Source organism: Apiospora kogelbergensis, assembly GCF_038363985.1.
Source record: "Apiospora kogelbergensis strain CBS 113332 chromosome Unknown utg000006l_segment0_segment0, whole genome shotgun sequence".
NCBI lineage: Eukaryota > Fungi > Ascomycota > Sordariomycetes > Amphisphaeriales > Apiosporaceae > Apiospora > Apiospora kogelbergensis.
In genome coordinates, this window is record NW_027117423.1 from 1549203 (window position 1) to 1567981 (window position 18779).

At 53.3% G+C, this 18779-nt stretch overlaps 6 protein-coding genes across 6 annotated transcripts; 3 read left to right on the top strand and 3 right to left on the bottom strand.

The window, feature by feature from the left end:
* Positions 1-471: 471 nt before the first annotated feature.
* Positions 472-942, bottom strand: PG998_009352 (LSM domain-containing protein; the record flags this gene model as incomplete). The annotated part of the gene is made up of 3 exons (XM_066876168.1): positions 472-700; positions 835-872; positions 937-942. 3 exons carry the CDS (start codon positions 940-942, stop codon positions 472-474), a joined length of 273 nt encoding a protein of 90 aa, XP_066728324.1.
* Positions 943-1290: 348 nt separating this feature from the next.
* On the bottom strand, positions 1291-2048 carry PG998_009353 (uncharacterized protein; the record flags this gene model as incomplete). The annotated part of the gene is made up of 5 exons (XM_066876169.1): positions 1291-1434; positions 1504-1626; positions 1715-1780; positions 1858-1960; positions 2014-2048. 5 exons carry the CDS (start codon positions 2046-2048, stop codon positions 1291-1293), a joined length of 471 nt encoding a protein of 156 aa, XP_066728325.1.
* A 455-nt stretch (positions 2049-2503) lies between these two features.
* On the top strand, positions 2504-5110 carry PG998_009354 (pentatricopeptide repeat domain-containing protein; the record flags this gene model as incomplete). The annotated part of the gene is made up of 1 exon (XM_066876170.1): positions 2504-5110. The coding sequence occupies one exon, from the start codon at positions 2504-2506 to the stop codon at positions 5108-5110; it is 2607 nt and encodes an 868-aa protein (XP_066728326.1).
* Positions 5111-6323: 1213 nt separating this feature from the next.
* On the top strand, positions 6324-9946 carry PG998_009355 (glycerophosphodiester phosphodiesterase GDE1; the record flags this gene model as incomplete). Its single annotated transcript, XM_066876171.1, has 3 exons — positions 6324-6459; positions 6523-9710; positions 9794-9946. 3 exons carry the CDS (start codon positions 6324-6326, stop codon positions 9944-9946), a joined length of 3477 nt encoding a protein of 1158 aa, XP_066728327.1.
* Positions 9947-10501: 555 nt separating this feature from the next.
* Positions 10502-13050, top strand: PG998_009356 (ATP-dependent metallopeptidase; the record flags this gene model as incomplete). Its single annotated transcript, XM_066876172.1, has 2 exons — positions 10502-12556; positions 12613-13050. The coding sequence occupies 2 exons, from the start codon at positions 10502-10504 to the stop codon at positions 13048-13050; spliced, it is 2493 nt and encodes an 830-aa protein (XP_066728328.1).
* Positions 13051-15642: 2592 nt separating this feature from the next.
* Positions 15643-17104, bottom strand: PG998_009357 (C2H2 finger domain-containing protein; the record flags this gene model as incomplete). Its single annotated transcript, XM_066876173.1, has 3 exons — positions 15643-16692; positions 16754-16945; positions 17030-17104. The coding sequence occupies 3 exons, from the start codon at positions 17102-17104 to the stop codon at positions 15643-15645; spliced, it is 1317 nt and encodes a 438-aa protein (XP_066728329.1).
* Between the last annotated feature and the right edge of the window lie 1675 nt (positions 17105-18779).

Genomic DNA, 18779 nt, shown 5'->3' on the forward strand with positions numbered 1-18779 from the left:
CAGTACCGCTGCCTAGCACGTAAGGATGAATAGGAGCTTGGGGGTGAAAATTGGGTATGAGCTTAGTTTCTGTCCTGGGTATTAGATTTTGCTATAAAAGCTATGCAGTCACCATTTCCCGCTTCATTGTCGTAGGGAATACGTCCAGCCAAAACGCCCATTGCTTGATTTCTAATTTAATCCGTTCCTGGGTGGCCATGATCCATACGGAGCATATCTTATGCTGGCGAAGCAATCCGTCCCATCAAGCCTCGAGTTATACCCCGTCACCACCAGTCGTGATACGATGTCATCCTTCTGCCAGCCTCGTTTTGTTGGTGTCTTGAGCTTGCCAGCCAATAGTCCAGACCGTCAAACAGGGAGGGTATCGCGGTATCCCGATTTGCTAGAAACGCAGAGCTAGACTCAATTTTCCGTGCATGAGCCTCACATCGTTTATCGATCCCGTGTCTTTTTTCCTCCTGACCCCGATCAACCGTCCATTTTCACGTCGTTGCCGCCCTCCCCTTGGCCGGCGCCCTTGATCCAAAGCACATTGTTGCACCGGATGAGAATCTGGCCGAGATCGCTGGTGAACTTCTGGTCGATGAACTCTTGCGCGCCGGTGAGCTGGATGTTCATGTAGCTGTCGATGCTGACCAGGCGGCCCTTGTACTCGGTCTCGCCCCACTTGAGTCGCACGACGATGTCCTTATTGACACTGCGAAGAGGATATATGGTTAGTCATCATCGGGTTAGAGGTTTTCGCTCGTGTTGCGCTTCGGTCGCGAACACGTCGTGCTGGAGGCGTGTGTTGGGGGAGAAAGGCTGTAGGTGGTAGGGGGAAAAGCGTACAGGTCTTGCAGCATCGGCCGCGGGTTGATGGGCATGAACTGTGTGTATGGTCAGCTAGAGGCCCAGGCTACAGGTTTCCGTGCAGGCGTTTTCAGTACTTACACTCATATTGGGCAGTTTGTTGAGCGAGAATTGGGAGGATCTCGTCGGTTCGTGTTCAACTATCGCGCCTGATTTGGAGCTCTAATCTTCTTGGGTTGCGGCTGGCGGATTTGGCTAAAAGCAGAATGACTAAGGAATTTAGAGTCCCACATATCACGTCCCAAAGTTGGTAGCCTTCCATGTCTAGATGGCCGGCACGGCACGCCCGCATGGGCACGCATTCAATTTCCGTGGATATGTAGCTACAACCGCGAGTCGGATTGGGCAGATTGGATTTCTCCATGTCTGGTGTTTTGATAATTCTATTCTATGAGGGCATTGGCCTCTGCATCTCTCGGAAGATCTTGGTTCCAATCAAGCTCTTCGTATCTCCCAAACCAGATCCTTGATACTGACTTCCTCGTTGGCCTTCTCGTCGTAGTCGAACCACTCCCCCTCCTCTAATTCCACCTCTTCGAACTTGGTGTTCGAATCAAGGCCGTCTGCCAACCATTGACCCTACGCGTCCGAGGTGTTAGCAACAGAAACAAGAACTACGGCTTGCTATAGATGGGCTAAGTTCCTCACCTCGGGATGAAATTTGGTGAACTCAAGACCCCGGCAATCGAATTGGATAATCTCCTGTCGTTTGGCCGGTTCTCCCTGTTCGTAAGCCTTGGGCGCTACCACGATAGAAGCAGACGACTCTCGCTGGTAATGATATCATAGTCAGATGCATGCTCTTGCTTATGAGAACAACAAGGCGGCTAAATCATGTTCTGTTCATGTGAAGACGGACCTTGCAGTTCTTGCACTTCCACACGAAGTTGGCCTCGCCCCTGCTTCCGCTCATCTCGTTGTTGTCCTGTGTATGCATGATGAGCAAAACGACTCATAGAACATTCCTTGAGGAGAGCGGTCTGGCCATACAAACCGGCTTACGCCCACGTTGTTGGGATGCGTCTCCCGGCATGATGTGCATTGGACCGTGAAGGTGTACCAGAATGGGCTGTCCTCGGTGTCCTTGGGCCGGAGATTGGTCACGCTACGGATTGTAAGCATATGTTCTGAATACAGGAGAAATACACGACGACTCACCCCGTAAGCTCTGCTGTTAATGCAAGGGAGAACATCGCGAATGCCACTCTAGGTTCCTTGTGGTCTAGGTGTGCGGAGAGGGATGCAAAGATGCTGGAGAAATTGTGCAATAAGGCATTAGCTTACTTGTATGTACCTAACGGCTCTATCATTCACACACTTAGCTATGTATCGAGTAAACACCTGAAGTCCGCGCTCAGATCCAATTGCCAGGTTGGATTCCTCAACGCCTGGGTGTTTTTATATTATACACTATGAAGAATCAATTATCAGATTGCCCGGCGGCCTTCACCCAAGTACTGGAATGTTCAGGTTCACGCACACACTATCCCATTCAGTAGGTGGGGTGGGGGGCTTTAGGAGGCGGTCCTGAGCACTGACCTCCGCTTACCGGGCTCCCGACCGGCTGGCTCAGTGATGCCAAAATTATCGTTTACGAGGGACTTCTCAACTAAGAGCCTACTGTCACGGCGACCATGCCTTGATTATTATGCACGCCCTATGGTCCCGAGCAGCCCAAGCCCAGTCATCCTGTCGCTGTCGGGGCTGCCTCCATACCGCCACCACAATAACCCGAAGATGCGCGACTGCAGTATCCCGACGCAGAGTGACACCCGCCGATCTATTTACAGCATGCTACACCACGATACTAGGCACCGCCGCCGTGGTCGACGCCCACGCAAAGGAAGCTAGGAAGAACGATCTTGACGAAAAGCTTGATAGGGCCCGCGCTGCCCTGGGCAGTCTCGCTGTCCAGGACGCTCCGAACCAAGACGAAGCAGCGACTCGCGAATCCTCAAATGGCTGTTCAGACTCTACTGGGATACCGATTGGGGCATCAGAAAAAGAAGTCGGTAGCTCATTGACCAGCACCCATCAGCTTCTCGACGAACTGGCCCGTTCGGCTGCCCGCGTGTATAGAAGCGGCACGCGCTCCTCCTTTCAACACCAAAACGACTGGGCTGCAATCGAAGCTGCGATTTTGGCGGAAGAACAAGACTTTGGCATTGAACTCAGGCATCCTAGTACTCCGGCACAACTTGCAAAGACTACCCAAACTATAGAGAATCTGGTCCGACAACTGCTTTGGCGGTGCCGAGTAGCGAATGACCAGAGGCCCCAAAGCACAGCTGAGGCCCAGAAAGAGAGGAACCTGTTGGAAGAGGTTGAGAAGCTCAGAAACGGCCCTCACTATCCAAGCTATGATAACCCACGTTCCAACCCAGCAGAGGCTGCCGAGGCGCGTGCTCTCCTGAATGATTCCTTCCGACGCATCTTCAACCAAGCCGCTGGTGCCGAAGAAGCAGTGGGGAAAATATGCCACAACCTGTTGGTGTCGCGCGCACCGCCCAACATCCATAATTACAATGCACTGCTTGCTGGCTTCAATCGAATCCAGCGCCCAGACCTGGCGCAAGCCGTGGTTGACTCTTACTTCGATGACATCAAATGGCCCGCGACTCAACAGACGATAGTGTGCTTGTTGAACCATGCAGTGGCAGCCAACGACATCGAGCAGTTCCGGAATGTCGTGCGCCGGATGCGAGGCGTGGCTGAAGATGGCCTGCACATCCGAATTGCGAGTAAGGAAGCCATTTATAGCGTGGAGGGCCGTTTGTGGGCGGAGGCCAACTGTGCGTCCCGTAAAAGCGCATGGGTTGAGCGAGCTACACGCGGAAATGAGGTTTTCGAAAGCCTCATCCGGGGATGGCTTCATTTCGGCCAAGTTCGTACTGCCAGCATGTCCTTTGTGGCCTCTCTTCGCGGAGGTCTTTTCGTATCCGTCGATACGATCCAAGATCTCCTTTCTCGGTGTCTTTCTTCTCTGGACCAACAAAGTGCGCGGAATCTACTCAAAGGGCTTGTCAAGAACTTCGAGAACTTCGAGGCTCTGTTGAAAACTATACACAGCAGTTCACCAGGACCCCTGTGCCGTTCAGTATCCGAAATGTTCTATTCGTTATTTGATCTATCCGGCCTCGCGCACACCCCCATCGTTGGCGGTGTGAAGAAATCGCTTCGGGCGATATTACGCAAGTTTAGGTCTCTCCGCATCGCCACACAAGCCGGAATTGAGCTCACCGAGGTTAATGATGTCTCCCGTGAAACCATGAGTTCGCTCGCCACGGGCGACCGTTACAGTAAGCGGCTGTCCCGTGCGCTGGCCACGCTTGCTGAGAATTCATACGACTCTCCGACAACAGCCATGCCAGCAAAGGCTATCAGCGGCATTCCGGAGATGGCTGCACTTTTAAAGCGTTTCCAGTCATTAGAAGAGAAGACATTGAGGATTGAGGCTCATGCCAAAGTGTCCATCATCTATGCTCTCACCAGGATCCATTATGAGGGTCGATCTCGTCTGCCACCAGTCGATTGGCCAAACCGCCGGCGGGACGAACGTTACCCAGCCGTTTTCCACGCTCTTCAGGGTATCAACATGAAAGATCTGTTATCAGAGGATATGTTATCAGCAAAGATGAATTGGCGGTGCCAGTTCTTGCGGCGTCAGCTCTTGCTGGGTCTGCCTGACCAGAAGTTGGCGAAGCAACTAGAGGACTTTGCGTGTTGGCAGAACATTGAGTTTGGCACACTCATAAGCTTGTATCAAGATGGCCCAAACACAGCGAGGCGAATACAGACTCAACAGGAAGAAGCATCACCAGACGTCATCGACGTCGAGGGACGGCTCGAGGATATCGAGGACGCCACCAGGGCCATGTTATTTTCTTTCGTGAAAGGGTTGGACCAGCGCAACCTCAGAAAAATGTATCCGAATTGGTACCAAATGCCGCTTTCCAAAATTTACGAATATCACCACCAGAGTATAGACGAGCTGGGAACTTGGCTGAGGGAGTTAGAGACCTCCGGCATACCATTGCCCAAAGACTGGGTAACCAAAGAGGAGCTGAAAACACCTAAGAAGAAGGCATTCGCCGTCAAAATGTTCAGAGAGAGAAAAAAGAGAAGAGACAAGCTCCGTAAAGAAAACCAGATTCTCGGCCTTTCACATAAGACACCAAATGAAAAGACCGAGCAGCAACTGGAGCTGCTGCCGCGCGAACAATTGCGTTTTCAAGCAGCAATAGCCCAAGCTTGAATTTATATAATGGCATTGGTGTTATACATAGTAAGCATGGGCGACCACAGCTGTAAATACTTCATAGATGATGTATACTGGTATTCCTGTATCTCGTTGCAATGATATCCCTCTAGATCACGTGGAAGGAGGTCTCTGGGCTTACGCTAGCCTACGCTGCCGCCCCCATTTATGTATGCTGGTTCTGCGAAACAAGAAGCTGGGGTACTGGGGACGTGGCGCCGCGTGACCCTACCCATCAAGATGCAATGCAATCTGGCCGTTGATTTTGGCTTCACGCTCGGAAGAGTCGGTGAGACACTGGACACATGACGAGGTACGTACGACGGTGAGTCTGACAAGACAGAACGTGGTGGGTAGGAGGTGGAACTGCAGAAGGTGGAACTGGAAATGGACAAAATGGACAGAACGGACAAAATTGGAGTTTGGAGGGAAATTTTCATTAGACTTCAGGGCTGTCGGTTTACCTGCTTAGACGCCCATGGCTGTGGCTGGAAAACAGCCTTGGAAGAAATCTTTGCGACTGGCAGACTGGGTCGTGGGTTTCGTCATGTGCATGACTCTTGTTGGCAAGAAGGGGCAGTTTATGTAGGATACAATTGCTGTGACTTGGCGGCGAGACGCGACAAGTGGTGAGTGGGAGGTGCCTCGAAATAGACTTACGGGGTGACCGGATCGTGTACCGATAGGCGAGGAGGGGCAGCGAGCCACCCAGCCAACCAATGGCCAATTACCAGCCTGCATGGGCTCACGCCGAGAACCCTGAATTTGTACTGGAGGGATCCAGTTGTGATGTATGAACCTACACCTACACGCACACGCACACATGCTATCGGGGAGTGCTGCCAACTGCGACTTCGCTTTCTTGCCTTCGTTCTCTTTCCCACTGCCTCTATATCTCCAATGGCTATAGACTTGCTGTTTATTCCCAACATCATCTCCTTCAAGCCCGCCGGCCTTTCATAACATCATCCCCTGGCCGTGGAGCCACAGCCTAGTGTAAGAGAAGAAGAGCCCAGTGCCATACAAACCACACGCTCTGCCATTGCTGCCCTTGCTAAACTTATGGCAGATCCATACCTTTATTCCTAGAGATACAGCGGAATACCACACACGACACCCCTGCCCACGATAACCATCGGCCGCGAAAGCTTCCGCCCGAGCACCTTCTACACACCCGACTGCGGTCCAACTTGCACGTAGCCCACGCAACATGAAGTTTGGCCGGAATCTTCCGAGGAACCAAGTCCCCGAGTGGGCGGCTTCCTACATCAACTACAAGGGCCTGAAGAAGCTGATCAAGGCGGCCGCTGCGACGGCGACGGCGGGGGAAAACGCAGATCTAGCAGGTGGGCAACAACTCTCCTCGGGCGTTTACCGAGGCCGATTGGTCACCTAACCCTTCCCCACAGAGTTCTTCTTCGCCCTGGATCGCAATCTCGAGGATGTCGACGAGTTCTACAACAAAAAGTTCGCCGAAGCGCACCGCAGCGTCAAGCTCCTCCAAGACCGCTATGGCAGGAGCCCGGAAGTCATTGCCGACCTGGACGACGACGAGGTCGAAGAGCTGATGGGCGCCCTTCTCGAGCTGCGAAATCAGCTGAGAAACCTCCAGTTCTTTGGCGACATCAACCGCAGGGGCTTCGTCAAGATCACGAAAAAGTTGGACAAGAAAATCCCGACAAACACGACCACGCAACATCGTTACATCACCACCAAAGTAGATCCAAAACCGTTCGCCAAGGACCACACTGCCGTCAGGCTTGTCAACGAAATCAACAAGTGGCTCTCCGTCTTGGGCGACTCGCAGAATCTTGACGACAATGCGTCGGATAGATCGGCGCGTTCGGCGCGATCCCTCGGCAGAGCATCCGTCAAGGCCATGCTGAATATCCCCCAGGCTACGCTTGAGATGGTCGATCAGGCCATAAGAGCAGACGATGTCGCCGGTTTGCAGACGTGTTTGGCCGACGCAAATCTGGTCAACATGGAGCCCGCCTCCCAGGCGATGCTGCTCAACAATTTACAGCGTTCCATATCCTCCCGCTCGAGAGCTTGTATCGCATACTTGCTGCAGCAAGTCAAGTTCTTAGAAGAAGTGGACGATCTGAACGAGCGCAACTGCATTCACCGCCTAGTCATCCAGATTGGCCGGAGCAAGTCGGCAGATGCTGGCGATACTGACTCCAACACTGTCTCTTTTCCCGTTGGCTCTCACTTCAACAGCCATTACGCAACCCCGGCAGGTCGCCCAGAAAACGGGATCAAGGAAAATCTTTTAGGAAAGGATGATGAAGCTGTTCAGATTCTCATGTATGTCCTCGATTGCTTGCAGCCCGAGCAGCGCCAGGCTCTTGCGAAGAGAGATTCATTGGGTCGCTTGCCACTTCACTACGCCGCACAGTTCGGGTTCGTGGTACTTTGTCAAATCATCATGTCCAAAATGCAAGAATGGGGCCAGTTTGATGTCGAAAATGGCATCGACGCCCCCGAATGGCAGGATAAAGAGGGCAACGCGCCACTCCATCTTGCGGTGATAGGCGGTCATCCTTTGACAACCAAGACCCTGCTTGAGGGGGAGAATTGGCGCGGGGGTAGCTCGGCAGCCGTGCAATCTCGCGGTGACGTCTCCAAGTCAAGTGTCGTTCTCGCCATAGCGGCGAAGTCTAACTTCACGAATATCGTAAAGATGCTTGTCGAAGCTGGAGTCGATATCAACTGGCAAGACAACACAGGAGAGACTGCAATGCACATCGCTGCTAGATTCGGCCATGTCGACATTATCAAGATCCTTCTAGATGGCACAGATGAGCAAAGAGTCAACCTGGAACTCGCCGAGAAGTCATTTGCATGGACGCCGTTGCACATTGCAGCTGTTGATGGACACCTGCCTGTGGCCGAGCTCCTGGTGGAAGCCGGAGCTGACGTCAACAAGGTTGACTCTTTTGGTTGGACTGCCAAAGAACACGCTGCCCTTCGTGGTCACATGCCAATTGCCGATTTGCTCCTGGAAAACATGGACCCCGAGACCTTGGGAAGCGGACCTGACGATCAGGAGCCGCCTTCCAAGACGGGCACCTCGCCCCCAGAAATGTCGTCACTGGACGACCGGCGCTCGAATGGTAGCACACGCCCTGCCGAGCCCGTCAAGTCTTTCGGCCATCGCTACCTGAAAGACTCCAGCTTGGTTCTGGTCAGTCTGGGGTCCATGGACATACGCAAGAACACCGAAGGCGTCAAATTGGATCGCGTGCCCCTGGCAGAGGCCCATAACAACCAACTGGACACTGCTCTCTCGGTCGTGATCTCGGCTCAGGGCGCAACTGGTGACCCTACAATCATTGACCTTCCGGTCCACGACAACATCTCAACAGAGCCGATTCTGTTCCACACGCAAAGCATCTCCAAAGTAAAGCTCATGTTCGACATTGTGCCGACATACTCTGGAAACGAGAAGCTTAAGGTTGGCCGAGGTGTTGCTCTGCTTTCTTCTGTGCGCCCGACCCTGGGCAGCAATCGGATGAGCCTCCAAGGTGATGTTTGCGTGCCAATCATGGCCGCAAATCTGGAGGTCATCGGTACCGTCAACTTCAATTTCTTGGTTATCACACCCTTCTCGCATCCCAACATGGAAGTCAACTCGCAGCAGACGTATTGGAAGAAGATGTCGTCGACCATGGTTTTCGGCCATCGAGGCCTTGGCAAGAATGTCACGACCAACAAGTCGTTGCAACTTGGAGAGAACACGATTCCCTCGTTCATCGCCGCGGCCAATCTTGGGGCCAACTACGTCGAATTCGACGTACAGCTCACCAAAGACCATGTGCCAGTCATTTACCACGACTTTCTCGTCAGTGAGACTGGCATTGATGCGCCTGTGCACACATTGACGCTGGAGCAGTTCTTGCATATCAATCCAGAAGCCAAGCCGCGCCGAGATGGTCAAGAGGCAGCCAAGAAGGCCATGGTGGAAAGAAAGATTCATACCAACTCACCCGGACCACGCCAACGATCGGCCTCCATGGGCTTCGCAGGTGATGGCAACGGAGGACTTGACGAGCGCATGAAACACACTCGGGATTTCCAGGCAAAAGGCTACAAAGCCAACACCCGAGGCAACTTCATCCAGGCGCCCTTTGCTACACTAGAGGACCTATTCCGCGAGCTGCCGGAGAGCGTCGGGTTCAACATTGAATTGAAGTATCCGATGCTTCATGAAAGCGAGGAGCACGAAATGGACATCTACGCCGTGGAGCTCAACTCGTTCTGCGACACGGTCCTCACCAAGGTGTACGACCTGGCCAAGAGTCGCAACCTCATCTTCAGCAGTTTCAACCCCGACATCTGCCTGTGCCTCAGTTTCAAGCAGCCGAGTATACCCATCATGTTCCTGACGGATGCGGGTTGCTCGCCCGTAGGCGACATCCGTGCCAGCAGCCTGCAGGAGGCCGTGCGTTTTGCCAGCCGCTGGAACTTGCTGGGTATCGTCAGCGTGGCGCGGCCATTCGTCAACAGCCCGCGACTGGTGCGGGTAGTCAAGCAGAGCGGATTGGTGTGCGTCAGCTACGGAGCCCAGAACAACGACCCCCTTCTAGTCCAGGTAAGTACACTCTCATTGATCGCTCCTCACTCTCTGTGGGTTTCATAGAAGGACCCCCTTTACTGATGGTTATTGCTCTTTAGCGACAAGTCAAAGAGGGTATTGACGCGGTCATTGTTGACAACGTGCTGGCTATCCGCAAGGGTCTTACCAAGGACGACACTGCCAAGGGCGTGCAGATGATGCTGGACGGCTCTGAAGTGTTGAGGAACGCCGTGGCGGAAGTGGCGGAATAGGGGAGGGCGCCAGTAGTTTGATAGATGCAGATGCCTGAGAATTGGGTTATTATAGCTCCGACCCTTAATGGTCACAACTATCTTTCTACCGGATAGCGTCTGCACCACGTGAACTGTCGTAGCATGCCGGTTGGTAATTACATAATCAGCCAGCAAGTGGACGACTGGCTGAATAGAATAAATGACCAATCAGCCCGCTAACGTCAAATGGGTTAGACGCAGTAACGGTGCTCCGTTTCCCCGATCGCCGGGTTTCGTTGGGACACCAGCATCATCGTCACTGTTCGGGTCGCCCCAGTCACCAGTTGCACCAGTCTTCCAGTCTTTGCACTTCGCACCGGTGCTGAGGAGCCAATGCTGCTTCCTCCATTAGCACTTTCCATTCCACCATTGAAAGCGAGTGCGTTTCCTTCGCCTCCGCGGCAGCAGCTTGCTCCGCCTTCACCATTTCCTCCACCGTCCACTCAACAACCATCAATCATCCCACCATCATCGACATTTTGATAGTTGTACACTACAAGTCTTACCCGGCCTCGGGTCGTCACACCGTGCATCATGGCCTTTCAAGCGCCAGCCCTCCCGAGCATCGCTGCTGCGACGACAGAGCTCTGGCCCTCAATGGCCACCACTCTGCTCATGCCCTTCCGAGCGCCATCGTCGCCCCTCAGCCAAGTGCGGTCCAAGGCTGAACCGAGTCGTTCGGCCGCTACCACGCGGTCGCATACAACCTCGACTGTGCAACCCGCCAAGTTTGAGCTGCCTGAATTCCTCCGCGACCCTCGGCTCGAGTCTGCCCTTGTTCGGGCCGCGCCTGCCCCACGATACATCCCGTCTGTTCTCAACATCCATAACTCCATCGCCGGCATGGCCGGTGGAGCTCTTCTCGCCTCGAACCCGGTTACGCGCCGACTTTACTCCCAGAGTCCAGTCGGTCGTTCTTTCTCTACCACAGCATTGTCACGCCCATCTATTTTCTCTAGCCCGCTGATCAGCATGGCCCTTGCACAACGACGCCATCTTCAAACCGGAGGTTTGTCTAGGAATCTGCTTGCCCACATGGAACAGACTGCGAACCGGAACCCGACAAGTGCTACTGCTCAAAATGCCTTCTACCAGGCCTTAGTCAAGGCGAATATGCCTGCGATTATTGTTGAAAGATACCGTTCTGGGCGATTCGCCTCCAATGCCGCCGCCGATGAAGCCTACGAGAAGGCTTTGTCGCTGCTGAGCCCCGGCGGCGCTAACGTGAACGAACATGTCGAGGACAAACTTCCTGGAGATCTAACCCCTACACAGCTTCAAGCCGTCAAGCAAGCACTCGCCGCCCGATCTCGTGGTGGGAACCTGGCCGTGAACAAGACTGCAACGGCCACTGGTGCGAAGGACGGTCCTCTGCATGTGGTTGTCGATGAAAGTTTTGGCAGTTCCTTTTTTCGGTGGTGCAAGTTCATCCTGTGGTTTTGCCTCATAACGTACCTCAGTCTGGTTGTTATCACCATGCTGGTCGAGAGTCTGAGTGTCTTCAAGCGGGCTGGTAGTGCCAAGGTTGATAGTGAGGCCAAAGCTGAGAACCAGAAGACTAAATTTTCCGACGTCCATGGCTGTGACGATGCCAAGGAAGAGCTTCAGGAAATGGTCGAGTTTCTGCGTAACCCGGACAAGTTCTCGTCTCTCGGTGGCAAGCTTCCCAAGGGTGTCCTTCTGGTTGGTCCTCCGGGGACCGGTAAAACACTCTTGGCACGAGCCGTTGCGGGTGAGGCCGGCGTTCCCTTCTTCTACATGTCTGGCAGTGAATTTGATGAGGTCTACGTTGGTGTCGGTGCCAAGCGGGTTCGAGAACTCTTCGCAGCCGCCAAATCAAAATCGCCTTCGATTGTCTTCATTGACGAGCTTGACGCTATAGGCGGCAAGCGCAATGCGCGGGATGCGACGTACGTCAAGCAGACGCTCAATCAACTTCTCACCGAGCTCGACGGTTTCGATCAGAGTAGTGGTGTCATTATCATGGCTGCCACCAACTTTCCCCAGTCTCTGGATAAGGCTTTAACACGCCCAGGTCGTTTCGACCGTCACGTCAACGTGGAACTGCCTGATGTTCGTGGCCGCCTTGCCATTCTTCAACACCACGCCAAGAGGGTCAAGGCTGCCAAGGATGTCGACCTGAAGGCTATCGCTATGACAACAACTGGCCTTTCCGGAGCCGAGCTTGAGAACATCGTCAACCAGGCAGCCGTGCATGCGAGTCGGGCCAAAGCGTCGTTTGTCTCTATCAAGGATTTCGATTGGGCCAAGGACAGAGTCATCATGGGCGCTGAGCGCAAGACTATGGTCATTACGCCTGAAGAGAAGAGGATGACAGCCTATCACGAGGCTGGCCACGCTCTGATCATGCTATGGAACGGAGAGGCGAAGAGCGCCGCCAACTCTCTCTACAAAGTCACTGTCTTGGCCCGTGGTCCTTCGCTAGGACACACGGCCTATCTTCCGCAGATGGACAAGTACTCCTTCTCGGTGCAAAATTACCGCTCCATGATCGATGTTGCCCTCGGCGGCAAGCTGGCCGAGGAGATTGTCTACGGCGCTGACAACGTGAGCAGTGGTGCTTCCAGTGTAAGTTCATGCAGTGAAAGCTGACATCAGACGATATACTAATAATGCGTGTACAGGATCTCCAGAGTGCAACGCATACCGCCTTCACCATGGTCGCAGCTTTGGGCATGTCGACCAAGCTGGGACACATGGACTACGCCAGCAGATACGAGAACCTCAGCAGTGAAACCAAGGCCCAGATCGAGTCTGAGGTCCAGCGCATCTTGAACGAGTCGTACGAGCGCTGCAGAAAACTCTTAACGGAGCGCCGCAAAGAGCTCGATCTACTCGCACAAGCTCTCGTCGACTACGAGACGCTTGATAAGTCTGAAGTTGAAAAGGTGATAAGAGGAGAGAAGCTTCAAGGCCGTATCTCGGTGCCCAAAGGCCCCATGGTTGTTCCCGCACCAGAACAGACACCAGCTCCCGGCCTACCGTCGCCTGGTGGTAACGGTGGCGGCCAGTCACCACCACCCCCGCCAGCCCCGCCAGCTCCTGGCGGCTTTCCTTCCTGAGCAACTGGCGTTATTCAAGCCAGTCAAGAAGAAGGAAACCTTTTCGATCGGGCTCCGGGTCCCGGGAAAGTCTTGTAGATCTGAGTCTTTCCTCACGGCTAAAGAGAGCATGGAGTAATGGGCCATTGAAATTTTAGGTTGCGTTACGATGATTAAGCGATGTACGCTTCTGCACAGGACAGACAGCCCCTATCCCAAGGAGGAATCCGGAGAAAGTGGTTTTGAGAGCACTTGATTGATTCGGGTCGGGGATAGGGGGCTTGTCAAAGCAGCGTTTGTTTGCGGATCATGTGGTCAGCGATTGCGAAGGGGGAAATAAAAAAGCACATATTGCTTTGCCACTGGGCTGTTTGTCTTCTCAACAGCATGATGGGCAGGCAATAATCATCGGGTAAATAACGGAAAGGGTCAATCATGTCCGCCGGGGGGCGGACAGACCTTACAAGCGACGCATCATCTCCCCTCGAGGGGAGGAAATACTCTTGGAAGGTTTCGGCATTCAGTGTAAAGCTAGTTTCTCTTTTGTGCTGTATTGGGTTGTCAAAAACACAAACAATGCATATTCCTCACTCAGCTCTGCTCTGTAACCTTGTATCGTGGGACAGCCGGCGATGTGATCCGCGCGGTGCTGCTGTTGAAGTGGCATTTGCTGCCCAAAAGTGCATACATACTATGGAAAGTCGGTGCCATGTTTCAGACAGACGAGCTTGCAAATAGCCGCCGGCATAAGCGCCCGCGCCCGTCTGTCTGACGGATTTGCATGCAGCATAGCATGGCTCAACAGGGCCATTCCGCCGCGACTCCTTGTATGGAGCCGGCCCGTCCAACCCGGCTGGTGAAGATCTAGAGTGGCAGGCAGATTTCGGATTTCCGCATCACCCGTACCACCCGTTTCTCCCATACGGCTTTGCTTTCAGGCGTGGTTGATTCTCTTACTTTCCCTCCTCTTCCTCTCTTTCCCTCCGTCCATCTATGTCCGCCTCTTTACCTTATTCTTTCTTACCTGGCTTTCTCGAGGCTGATGCAACGGACGGACTGTCCTCAGAGTGCTCATCTCAAACAAGGCTTCCGGGGGAGCTTTCAAATCATGGGAAAAAATCATCAAGTTCATATTCAAGAACGCGCTATGTGGTTTAAAGGACTATTGATACAACATATCCAGGGTCTCGTTTCAATCCATTCATCAAGGAATTTCGGCCGTTCAAAATGACATCAGGGTCTTTCCCTCCTCTCCAAGCCCGGTCCATATGTCCAGATTTCCAGACAAGACGTCTTCTCACCTCCGTTCGAGATCCTAATCAAAATCACCACACCATCTCTTCTGCAACACCAAGTCCGCCTTCCTTCAGCATTGCTAGCATCCTCCACAAGTGGTATCAATCCCCTCTGACGAACCAAAGCCTTCTTGGCTGAAGAGAAGAAGCGAAGCAGTTACATCATAGGAAAACAAGACAGGAAAAACAGACTCTGCCCAGAAAAATCAAAGCACCGGAGATGAAAATCCATAACCCTCCCAAAAGAAAGTCGCCACTTTTTGTCTTCTTCGAACCAAGTCGTCATTTCCCAATGAGACCACTATTGTTACATGGACGACCTGACGTCCCCCCGATCCCTCCTCGGGCACGATCCCTCAAAGCGCGCCGGCCTCCAAACCTCTCCCTCCACTCGAGACTCCAATCTCATCGATTAATAAAATGCGCATTACGTCGTTCAATCAAATTAGGGGATGTCCACGACAAACAATAACACCGAGGGGAGCAGGAAGCGAGGATGGAACCGTGCTCCCAGATATCCTGTTGGTGGACCATCTCGGCTGCAAAACGGCATGCGTTGTCGTTTCGCCTCAACCGTGCCGCGGAGTCCTCATGGAGGGTCTTAAGTCGATATTGGTTCATCGCGCCAGGGAGATTGCTCATCGCGGGGTTCGACTGTGTGCTGGGTTTCGAACCGTCGCATCATCTACCAAGCAAGAGATGGTAATCGTGACAGATGGATATTAAGCAGCTTCAGCGATGGCCGAACATTTGGCAAACCGACGAGTGCCTGCCGCATAAAGATATAAGAAAGATAGATGATGCCGAAATTCATTGCGCAATGCACGCCGCCCAGTGATGGAATTAAGGTGAGTAATGCAAAGCGACCAAGGAAAGATGTTGCCACGTGGTGGTGGCGTCGAGGTGTATTAATATGTGGCAGGCGTGCCGATTGCTTCCGGGAAGCACAGCAAAGCAGTACAACCACGTGCGACGAGCTCCCGGAAACGATTAGAAACAGCGCAGGCGTCATGCCGTGGCTGGGCTTGCCAAGTAAAGCGAGCAGTGTTTGCTCATGGTGTCGCCGAAAATTCAAGGACAACGGGTGTGAAATCCACATCCTCGCCAGATCGAAATCATACGGTGCTATAAGCCCGTGGTATATGGTCGCTGATGCAGAAACATAACAAGACGCTAACAATGGTTGTACACAAGTCCCAAAGGACTTCTCGGTATTACTATATGCCGCCAATGGCGAACAGCGGCGGCGGGTATCGGTTGAGTAGTCGATCATGTGAGTGAAGCCCGGGCAGCACTCAACAAGTCGCAGTTTGCACCATTACATGGTTTCGAGTCGGGCGCTGGGCATTTGCATCGACGGGTCCTCGAAGTCCGGTTTGATGGCCCATGGGTCGTAAACCCCAGACCCGTACGTTGGCAGCTGGCCAATTGTTGCAACTTCCACCGGGGCTTGGTATGCTACGCCGTTGTACCAGTGCTCCTCCTGTTGTGCTGCCGGCGCCTGGGAGGGGACGGCTTGAGAAGCCGGAAGCGGCTGCGGCATCTGCTGAGCGTATTGCACCATTGGCTGTTGCGGAGGATGCTCGACCACGGGCGACGTGCTGTGCAGAGCATACGTTGCTGTCTGGGTAGGCTGGTGGGTGTAGAAGCCGTCCTGGTGGGCGGAGGGACTGCGGCCCGATGCAGGTGAGAAGGTGCTGGGGCTGCTTTGTATCGATCCGGCAAGCCCGGAAGCAGTGTACGGAATCTCAAGCGGTAAGCGCTCGACTTGTTGCCTCGGTACCTGGTAAGCTGACATCGGGTTTGTGTTCAATGTCGCCACACCTGGGTTGCTATGTTCCGTCACATAGTATGTGTGTTGTGGCATGCTGGTTGTCCGATGCAGCAATTGCGCGCCAGGGTGTTGATGCTGATGTTGATGTTGATGTTGGTGCTGGTGCTGATGCTGGTGTGCTTGTTGCTGCTGCTGTTGTTGCTCCTGTATCGATTGGCCGTGGTATTCATGTGGTCCCGAGGAGACACTATGGCGGTGGTTGAACTGCTGCATGCCGTAACCAAGATGTTGGCCGAAGTCGGCAAAAGAGGCTGCCCGATGAAGACTGTGGCCATGGATGCCAGGGTGGCCAGCCAGGTTGACGCCTTGTGGCCACTGCATCGCAGACAATCTAGGAGTCGTCGGTGACTCACCGCCATCCGACTCGGACGTGCAATCATCTATCTCAGACGAGTGGATGCCTCGTTGATGGGAACGTCGTTGATGTTTGACCATCGTGGTCTTTCGGCAAAAGCTCTTTAAACATCCCTCATGTGCGCACTTATACGGTCGCTTGCCCGTGTGGATTCGACGGTGTCGTGCAAGGCTCGATGACTATTGTGGGGGTTAGTACGTCGGTGAAACAAGCCAGCGAGTTCGAGATGCGGCGACCTACGTCTGAGAAACGTTTGCCGCAGCCGATATGTTGGCACTGATGAGGCTTCTCGCCGGTATGAGTGCGAATGTGAACTGTCAAGGCACTACGTTGGATGAAGCTCTTTCCACAGCCAGGGGTTACACAAGAGTATGGTCTCTCATTTGTGTGTATGCGGTAGTGCCGTTGCAAGTCCGATTTGCGATTAAAGCTCTGTCCTCCGCATTAGTACAGTAGACGACGACCACAGGGGATAGCCGTGCCGTTTGAGCAGCCCGAGTCTTTCTGTCAACATACCTTGTTGCAGGACTGCCAGTCGCACTGGAAGGGGCGAGCCGTAGGCTCATTCTCCACAAGTTCCATCAATTCCATCTCTGTGGTTGCTGTCTACCAAAGATCAGAGTTCTGAAAACAAACTCTCTGTGTGAGCGGATCACAGAACTTATAAACCCTTGAGGATGTCGAGTTAGTGGGGAAGTCCTGGTTCAAGTGAGGCAGGGCACCGATGACATGAGCTGGCGAGGGAACCAGTGTAGTTTTTGATGGTTTGGGAGTGGACTCGAGGTGGAGGACACCCTTGCTCGGAACGGTATGGAAGCCGGATCTGATCAATGCAACGCTGTAGGATGAAGTCTATGCGTTTCCGAACAATGTCGTCCCAAATTTATTGTGGTGATGTTCGCCCAGGTTAAGGACAAGGGCTGCGGGCAAAAGGGAAAGGGGGAGGACACCGTGCAGCGTCCAGCGCAGATAACAAGAGCAACGGCTGGGTCCTTTTGGGGGGTATTAACTTCCGAGGAACGGACGTAGGATGAGGAAATATAACGAGCAACTGTGTGATGAATTGGCAATACAACAAAGGGGCCGAGCAAGAGCACTGGGTATTATTATACACGGCGGCCTGAAGAAGACGTGTAGGTGGGGGTTAAGTGTCGGGAGGAAGAGGCGCTGGCCAGTCTGATATATCGCGAAGAGAGAGACGACAGCCAACCGGGGGCCAGATGGTGATTTGTTTAGAAAAAGGTGGAGCCAACTTACAGGGAGAAACAGAGGACTTCCGCGCACGAGCACTAGAGGAAGAATACGTCGAAGTCGTAAATTAGCAGTCGAGAGGTGACTAATGCTGTGGACGGGCTAGGTAGCTCGACTAGTGAGTGAGATGATGGCTGATGTGCGTCCTGCAGGAACAACGGAAGCGTATGTGAGCCAAAGTGGAAAGCTGGGCTGAGTGGCGCGTATGGCCTTTTGTTTCGAAATCCAGGAACAGGAAGGCGGCGTGTGTTAGGTTCCGGAAACGAGAAGCATAATTGGCCCTAGTAGATAGATACAGCTGGACGATCACCGGACTCCTGGGCGCTCAGATCTTGGACGTTGAGAAACCGGAGATTCTGCTAGTCTGCGAATATTCCTTGGCCTGAAAGTATGATGTGTGAGAAGAACACAAAGTAGCAGTATGGCGAATATTGCCTATATTCTTGCTCTGAACCGTCTCACCCGTTGAGGATACACCGAGTTGCCCGAGTCGACGTCGAATTGAGTTACACGGGGGGTTCAGGGAACACTGGCGCCTCTGTTCTTCAGACCTGTGGAGGGGCTGATCTCTAATGTCTGTCTGAGATGGGGATATATTCGAATGCGTCTGCGTCAGAAGCGGAATATTGACTCGCTAGAACGTTCCTGACTGGTAGCTGATGCTTGGCTTGAAAGGTAAATCCACGAGGTGACGACGGTAAGACGGGATGGTCTTATCTCGCGTTGCTGAGTCGGAGTTGTTGACAGGACGACTACCTTTGGGCGGGCTCTTGAAGAAACTTGTTGTTGTGGGAGTAGACCAGATCGAAAGAAAGCTCGATGGCGTCCTTGGGGATCTAATAAGTAGGCTAGAGAGCTGAGAACCAAGAGTAGGTTTATCGTAGGTGCTTATAGGAGTACCCGCCAAGGAGCAATTTGAAGAGGGCCCTATAGCCCAGGCTGATATATATCAGACAGAATCGTACCCGTCTCTGATGGGGCCTTGCTTGAGCGATGATACAGCGATACTTTGCCG